General features: G+C 35.6%; 1 protein-coding gene across 2 annotated transcripts; it reads left to right on the top strand.

Annotated features, from left to right (window-relative positions):
* Positions 1-1,154: 1,154 nt before the first annotated feature.
* Positions 1,155-7,240, top strand: LOC104108470 (transcription factor bHLH48). Of its 2 annotated transcripts, none has more exons than XM_009617508.4 (7): positions 1,155-2,024; positions 2,435-2,557; positions 2,668-2,733; positions 5,388-5,456; positions 5,829-5,900; positions 6,672-6,879; positions 6,972-7,240. In XM_009617508.4, exons 1-7 carry the CDS (start codon positions 1,560-1,562, stop codon positions 7,007-7,009), a joined length of 1,041 nt encoding a protein of 346 aa, XP_009615803.1. In that variant the 5' UTR covers positions 1,155-1,559; the 3' UTR covers positions 7,010-7,240. The 2 variants fall into 2 exon arrangements, with proteins under 2 accessions (XP_009615803.1, XP_009615802.1); XM_009617507.4 differs by having other exon boundaries at positions 6,669-6,879.
* The last annotated feature ends 1,385 nt before the right edge of the window (positions 7,241-8,625 follow it).

Genomic DNA, 8,625 nt, shown 5'->3' with positions numbered 1-8,625 from the left:
ATTGTCTTTGAATTGGAGAAACATGCTTTATATCTCTCGACGGTCGTTATATTTGATACTTGTTATTCATGAGATTGCTTACTGTTTCAGTTCTGATCTTTATGATCTATATCTGTGTTGTAAGTGTCATGGTGCGTATAGTCTCGCCACTATTTCTTCGAGGTTAGACTTGATACTTACTGAGTATCGACTGTGGTGTACTCGTACTATGCTTCTGTGCATATTCTTGTGCATATCCTCGGGTGGATTCTAGCAGAGCCTTTTGTTGGGCCTAGGCGATTGCTCAGAGACTTAAGGCGAGCTGCACTTCATGGATTCGTTTTGCAGTGACTGAGTCCCTGTCTTTTATTATCTCCTGTCTATTTTCTTTTTCTCAGACAAATTTGACTATGTATTCAAACTTGTACTTATTCAGTAGTTGATTGTGTGCTTGTGTCACCTAATTCTTGGAGGTTGTACTGTTTTGGTCGTGTTCACGCCATGTTCTGATTGTATCATATATTATATTGTATCGAGATCTTTTTCATATTTATTTATGATATGACTCCGTTAATTAAAGAAAATTAAATTTTATTCTATTGATTGTGAGTTGGCTTGCTTAACAAGTACGTTAGGCGCCATCATAACCTACCTGAGGTGTAATTTTGGTTTGAGACATCCATAAATTTCTTTGCCTACTCCAAGAATTTTGAGATCGTGCACTGCCAAGGTAGTCAAAGGTCCGAATTCTTTTAAAAAAACAAATTAGCAGCGATAATGTAATAATATAAACCTTTTTATATAACTCCCAATTGCTAGTTGTGGAAGAAGAAGAAGAAGTAGGAAAACAATTGAGTTTTTCTTTCTTATTTTTGGTGAATTTTTAATAATTATACTTTGGATCAAATCGTATTTTTTTATAACTTTGAGGCCGATTTCGAATACTTCATAAAAAGAATTAACTTAATTAGCACTTATCATAAAAGAAATCTAAATATTTAAGAATTAAAAATTGAGGTTCAAATCCTTAGAAATAAGCCCCTACTACCCCTACTAACCTCCAGCTTATGTAGCCTTTAAAAGAGGTGGGGGGGGGGGGGGGGGGGGGAGAGAACCAAAGCAAACGTTGCTTTCCCATATATAACAACAATTTACTTGCAGGCATCGGCATCGGCATCAGCTGTAGCATGCCTTTTTATCAAGTACTAGCAGACGAAAAGATATTTACCACCATTGAAGCTTCTTAAGCTCCATATTACTACAAAATTCTGAACCCAAAAAAAAAAAAAAAAAAAAAGGGAAGAAGCACATATATAGAGCCTTCATTTTCACTCCTTTTTCCTGCCACCCTCATTTGAAAATCTTTAAGTATAATCCAAGTTTTACCCCTTTCTACAGCTCTCTGAATTGAAACTACTCAACTTCTCGGATTTACTCCTTCTCGACTAGCCTAGTAGACTATATTATATAGTAGGTCATTGGAAAGGACCCCATCAAATTGTTATAATTTGAGTTTTCGCACTGTATTTTGATCCGTTGGTGCATACATATCTTGAAAATTTGCCAGAAAAAGCTGTAAAATGGAGTCAACCCAAGTTAGATCCGCAAGTTGCGGAGGCAAAGCAGGAGAAACGGCAACCGGGTTTCATCATATTTGCGGTGAAGGCCAGAGCATAATAATGCCAGTACCAACGGAAGCTGCTGGAAATTCTTTTACTGCTTTACTTGAACTGCCACCAAATCAAGCTTTGGACCTTTTAGTACATTCTGACGAAATGGGTTCAGCTGAACTTTCCCTACCAGATAATCACAACAAGCCCTACTACTCTTCTCCTCTAATTGACGGAGGGTCCGCCGGAGAATTCGCCGGAGAGTTCTCAGTCTTCGCCGCCGGAAATTCGCCGGAGAATAGCTCATTTCCGTCCAATTCACAATTCGTGAAGCAAGAACCAGTTGATTCTGATTCCAATCCTAATTCCTCTCCCGAGTTTTCAAATCCAACTGTTGATCAGAAAACCACAAAGCGAAAAGAACGCCAGAAAAAGGTAAATTATATGTGACATTTTTTTTTTAATATAGGAACTTCTATCACTTCATTATAATTATTTTAGGGCGCGTTTGGCTATAAATTCTTTTTCGCTTTTTTTGTTTGGCCTTAAAATTTTTTGAATTTCGAAATTTTTTGAAAATTTTAAAAAATCTAAAAAATTATTTTTCAAAATTTAATTTTTAAATACTATTTTCAATTTTGTTTTTCACTTTTTTCCGGAATTTCACAATTCTTATATCGAAATGCCTAAGTTAACATGTAATTTCACCTCTATATAACTACTTAATTATGATAAATTATTGGTTTATCACAAAGAATGGTATTGTTCAAGTTTAAATTCTGAGTGAATTATGATTTGATATATACGAAGTCTGTGTTTTGATGAATAAATTATGTGGAATTTAGGGGAAAGAAAGCAGTAGCAAAAAGAGCAAGAGATCGGCAAATGATACCTCAGAGAAGCTTCCGTATGTTCATGTCCGAGCAGCTAGGGGGCAAGCAACAGATAGCCATAGTTTAGCTGAAAGAGTAAATTGTTTTTGCAGGATTAGTTCTGATAATGTTTTGTTAAATTTGGTTATAACGAGTGTTAATCAAGATTGTTTAATTGACTTAATTTTTAAATGTATGTGTGTAAGGCAAGGAGAGAGAAGATTAATGCAAGAATGAAGCTATTACAGGAATTGGTCCCGGGATGTAACAAGGTTAGTTGTCGATTTCTATCACTAATTATCAATTAATTTTGTACTAAGTTGTAGTAATGCACTAATGCGTTTTGAAGTTTGTGATTAGGTGATGGGATTATAAAAGGGTTCTTTTTTATATTTGCTAATTTTTTCTATTTATTTTTTTTGTGTGTGTGCTATTCTAGATAGTTGGGTCGTTTTCATCTGTTTAATGAAAAAAGGTGGTATCTTTTGCACCAAGAAAAGTGGTATTTTTTAAGTGTATTTCTTACTGTTCATTCAGCTTTTTGATTTGCACATGATGATCAATTTATTTTTACTCTGCTCCTATTCTGAGGTTAATCTTGTCATTTCACTGAAGTTTTGTGTTCATTTTAGTTTTTGTTCTTAGACTTTCATATGAATACTTTTATAAAATATGGAGAAAGAGGGAGAAATTCAAAAATAGCCAGATTTACAAGTAGTAATTCAAAAATAGTCACAGTTTCAAAAGTAATCGAAATTTAGCCACTTTTCATGTAAAGATATATCTGAACGAAAACACTGTTCAAAATACGAAAAATATTTCAGCATAATATACTGGAGTTCCAGTATAATATACTGGAACTCCAGCATATTATACTGGAATTTCAGTATAATATACCGGTCTGGCATAATATGCTGGAAGTTCATATACAGGTGTTTCAATCTCCAGTATATTATACTGGAACTTTCCGCGTGTTGGAGTTGTAGCATAATATGCTGGAAGTTCATACATAGGTACACCAATCTCCAGTATATTATGCATTTATGCTGGACCGGTCCGTTTTGCAGCAAAATAGTGGCTATTTTTCAATGACTTTGCAAACGTTGGCTATTTTTGAATTACCAGTTCGAAAACTGGCTAGCCCATGCTATTTTTACAGAGCAAGACATTCGATCCACAAATATATATATATATTGCTCGGGTCCTTTAAAAATAACGGTGGATGCGTGTCGAATTTCTCCAAAAGTAATGAATTTTCAAGAATCTATAGTATTTTGGAGGATCGTAGCAACACAGACAAATATAATGTAGATGCTGCTATAATTTTGAAAATATGAAGGCCCTTTCCCAAAGACATGTGTTGATGATATCTTGCTGAGTATAACTTTTCATAATTTACTCATATGATATAATGTAAGAGGAAGAAGGATGAACTGACATGTAGATTGCAACTTAATTAAGTTGTACTCTTTATGGGTCCAGTTGTTACCTACCTGTTGCAATTGAACTTGTTTTGTAGTCTGAGTTTTGTACCAAAACCTTCAAGATTTTAATTAGTAACCAAAAGAGCTAGTTTGGTGTAAAACACATTGTACAAGTTTGAAGTTGTGATGAGATGACCTGACAAGCCTCTATACCAAACTTTAATTGATGATGAGGCGGCATTGCAAAAAACAACTGAAAATTAGACCAGACAGATAATCTTTGAGTTTTATTCTATTTATTTCAGCACAGTATTGATTCTTTCAGATTTGATAGATAGAGGATACTGTCTAAGTTGCACAACTTAATCAGATCAGTACACAGAAGTTCAAAAACCTCGGGCCAGCAACATGATTTTGGGATGCTTGCATATAATACCTGGTGTCATGTATCAAAGTAGTGTATCCTGGTGTCATGTATCAAAGTAGTGTATCCATCATAATCTGTTTGTGAAAGGATTTTAAGTTATATACACTAATAATATAAAAGAATTTTTATACTATCGTATGTTACTTTACTACTCTATTTTCAAGTTACTATATCAGGCTAACCATGAAAGGTTACCTGTTGTGTAAAAATGCACAAAACTTAAAACTCTTTGAGATATAGGCGTAATTAATTCAAAGCCAATATAGTACTTTGGGATTCTTGATTGATTGAATTTGGAGTCCTCTAAAGGGTCGTATGTAGGTACTGTATAGCGTCCACAGAAATAATTAAAAACTGTAGTTTACTATCTTTAGAATAGGTAAGTTGAACCATAGAAAGGAAAACCTATTTTGCTTTACAATGGTTTGTTTTTCTTCCAGGCAGTTAATGCAGTGTATGTTTGCCTTTCTTGGCAGTGAGGGTATTCACCTGGTGGTCCATATATATATATATATATATATATATATATATATATATATGGCATTATTTCTCATGGCGTTTAGATCAAACTGTAACCTTATACCCATTTACCTACCGTGCATATCATTTGCATTTGTTTATTAGATGTTTATACTTGATAGTTAGCTCTTTCTTTGATTTTGATTATGAATAGTAGCTCATACATGAAATATATGTTATAACTCCTTGTCAGAAAAATATTATAATTCCTTAAAATCTTTCAAAATAAATGAGAAACCAAAAAACATCCAACTCATGGGAAAAAAAACATCCAACAAGCAACAATTTAAAACTGATTTTGAGACACAAGTTTAACACGGATTTCATCTCATATTGATATTAATTAACTTTATCTCTAGAAAGTTTTATGCTTGTTCACATAAAAAGAAAGTATCTAATGAACTAATTATTCGTTAAAGTATAATTTATCAGAAGTTCTATACATTTGATTACTTTCCCTTTTTATAGTGTAAGCACTTGGAAGACTGATGTTTGCAAACAAATAATTTCAATCAAATTTAGTAGCACATTGTGAAGATTGGACTATGTTTTGCAGATTTCAGGTACTGCGATGGTGCTGGATGAGATCATTAACCATGTACAATCCCTACAGCGTCAAGTGGAGGTAAGACCTTGAAAATCCTCACATCTTATTTGTTAGTGCGGAAATCTTGAATTTTCAATATTTGTTGTTACTTCATATGTGAAAATTCCAATAATGATTCCTATTGTGACTCCCTCTAGTTTTTAGGATTACATGGAGAGTAAGTCAGCTTTGGATAGTAAATATATAGTATTCGAACCTTGTTGCCTTCATGCCTTATCTCCTGTTTCGTTTAGACATACTTTTAGGAGTGTGGTCGAAGATAGTCATAGATCAAGGTTATCCCATTTAAGAAGTGAACGTTCAAAAAATTGTGTTGCCTATTTTCTTGTTTTTGGATTATATTTAAGTGGTCTCGGTTCTTTTCCTGAAGGAGGTTTGTTTGGCTTGCAGTTCTTATCAATGAGACTTGCTGCAGTAAACCCAAGAGTAGATTTCAACCTTGATAGTCTCTTTGCTACAGAAGTAAGTTTTCCCTTCCTCATCAACTTACTTAAATTGGGAGTTACATAAACAGTTTGTGGTTGCAACTTTTGCTTTAACCCACTTTATCAATTCTGACTTGTATTATTGTATTTAGGGCTGTTAAATTTCTTGGTCCCACCTTTAAAATCTTTAAAGGGCTAGTTTCAACCAACCTAATTGTCAGAAGAGTGGTCAATTGTGGACCAACCATTATTATTTGCCAGTCTGTGCACATTTACACCATAGAACTGTTCATATGGAACATGATCAATTGAAGGGTTGCCTGTTACCATACCATAATGTTGTTAGCCTTGGGAGTTACCTTTGTCAGACTCAATTTAAGTGGGTCCTCAATTCATTAAATCAGTGAACAGAGAATTGGCAAGGGTATCTCTACAATCAACCTTATCAAAAGTTATGAGCCATCTCACACTGTCTTTTCTACAATGCTGGAAATGCAGAAATATGTTGAAGTGTCATGTTTTGCTGCAATATATTAGGGATTAAGGCGTCGTGGATTGACTGATAATGATTAAAATCATAACAATCGATGGTTGGATTTTGAATTCACTTGCTTTTGTGCTTTATTTCAAAGTCTAAGCTTTTTTTCTAGCTTTAGATTGATATCTGTAAATTGGCCTTAGCGTCTAAAAAATGTGATAATTTATGTTCATAAGTTCAGAGTATCATACCCGTAATAGTCTTTATTAAAGAGAAAAGATCGTTGCTGTAATTTATACTTAGTTTTCATTTGCTTTTGAAAAATAGCAGAGTGGTTCTGCAGTGGATAGTAACTTCGCGAGCATAGTTGCGCCTTCGATTTGGCCTGAAGGACAAACCAGCGGGAATAGAAATCAGTATCAACAGCTGTTGCAAATTGATGGATTCAATCAGCCTGTCTGGGTTAGGGAAGAAGATAATTCTAGCTTCATTACTCCAGAGAACTCATTTTTGACTTATGATTCCTCTGCAAATTCAGGTAAATCCTGGTACTGGAAAACATAGGGAAATTTTATGTGAAAGTAGAACCAGTGACTATTGCTAACTTCGCGGTCTGTTGATTATGTGCAGCTTCTTTGCACCAAAATCAGCTGAAAATGGAGCTATGAATGTAGAGGCAAGGCTTTTTCCTAGTGGTTTAGCCATGTATATATCGGACATAAAGGTTTATAGGAGGCAGCATTGGAGTAGAAGGTTAACGTTATGAGTTTCCATTTCAGGTTGATCTCTGCTAGATTTGTGTATACTAACATAGAGGAGTCATTCTCTCTGATTGATTCACAATTGTACTACAAGAAGGATTATTAGCAATTACATATTAAACTATTTCGTTTGGTTTCTCTTAATCTCAAAAACACTTTTGCCCTTTCTAGTATAGGAATATAGGTTGTGTTGAAACACAATATGGCCCATATCATTGACCAAACTGGCGGTAGAATGGGAGTCATATTTTTCCTGTTTACCGGGCCGACCAACCTTTTCAACCAAGCATACTCGTCTCCTTAGAGGGACCACCAGCTTCATGAGAAGAAACGTTGGGCAATGGTTCCGGAGTTGAAGGAGGGGGAGTCAGTTTCGGTAGGTTGGACCTCATATGCGGAACCACCAAAACCAACAGCAAACAAGGCTTCAACCGACTCGAAGGATGCATCGTTGGTATGCTCTTCTAAATTCCCTCCCTCATCATCCTCCAACATGAAGATAGGGAGGGGCATCATAGGAGGTGAAATTGAGTATCAGAGGGACTAGCTCAGGGAATGCTCCGGCTATCCTCCGATCCTTTAGTTTTCTTCTTGCTCGATCTAGTTCTCTTCTTGAGAGGACTAACGGGATCATGTGCCAGCACGAAACTTGATGATTCCTTGATGTTCCGCTTCTAAGCGGCCACTCTCCAAATTCATTCTTGACCTTCGTTGGCTGCATGCTTATCAATCGAATCACTAGATTGAGCTCTCCGTGACCCAAGTCCTATAATAGCGGATATTACATACAAAATTGTATACGAGAAAGCATACACCCATATCTCGAAAACTCATCGTGACTTTTAGCTTTCTATCCAAAAACGTCATCGATGTATTTCCAAGTCCTTTGCTCCAATTACAACTTTAACATTAGTTTGGTAGAACTAGTGTCGGTTATGAGGAATATTAAGGAAGTTAGGTTCCCAAAACCAATCTGATTGGATCCTAGCCAAAGAGATCTTAATCTATGGTGTGAGTTCCATGGAACTCACTGTCACGGGACTGGGGATTGTCGACATCTTCATGAAGAAGTAGCAACATTATTGAAGAATGGTCATCTTAAGTGATCGGGCCAAGAACAACTATGGGAAAAACTGAGATGTTGCAGAACCATCAAAATCGGCTGCAGGGTCACCTTATATGACGATAAACATGATCTTCAGTGGAGACGAAGTAAATAGGGTGAAATTTTTGGCAGGAAAGAAGACGAAGATATCGGTAACTCATGGCAAGAGGATCCGAGAATTCTCAAAAGATGACATCACATTTATAGAAGAGGATGTTGATGGACTTTTTCTACCACACAACGACGCTTTGGTATTTTCTCCAGTCTTTTTCTGTGTACAGTGACTTCAGATAATTGGCAATCTCCATCGACCTGAAAAGTATATGTCGCTCATTCAAAACTGTAAGGATGACGTTTCTTTTTCCATAAGGGTCTTGAGTGGGTGCCGAGTAAGTATTTCCTAAATTTCCATGGTCGG

The sequence above is a fragment of the Nicotiana tomentosiformis genome, chromosome 3, assembly GCF_000390325.3.
Source record: "Nicotiana tomentosiformis chromosome 3, ASM39032v3, whole genome shotgun sequence".
Taxonomy (NCBI): Eukaryota; Viridiplantae; Streptophyta; class Magnoliopsida; order Solanales; family Solanaceae; genus Nicotiana; species Nicotiana tomentosiformis.
The sequence above is the reverse complement of the archived record's forward strand: the minus strand, read 5'-3'. Positions and strand labels throughout refer to the sequence as shown.

Bases quoted from the DNA above. Each gene is read 5' to 3' on its own strand.
- LOC104108470 (XM_009617507.4), top strand. From the start codon at position 1,560: ATGGAGTCAACCCAAGTTAGATCCGCAAGTTGCGGAGGCAAAGCAGGA. The intron at 2,025-2,434 runs GTAAATTATATG...TGTGGAATTTAG, and splicing joins GAAAAGAACGCCAGAAAAAG to GGGAAAGAAAGCAGTAGCAA. The intron at 6,880-6,971 runs GTAAATCCTGGT...GATTATGTGCAG, and splicing joins TGATTCCTCTGCAAATTCAG to CTTCTTTGCACCAAAATCAG.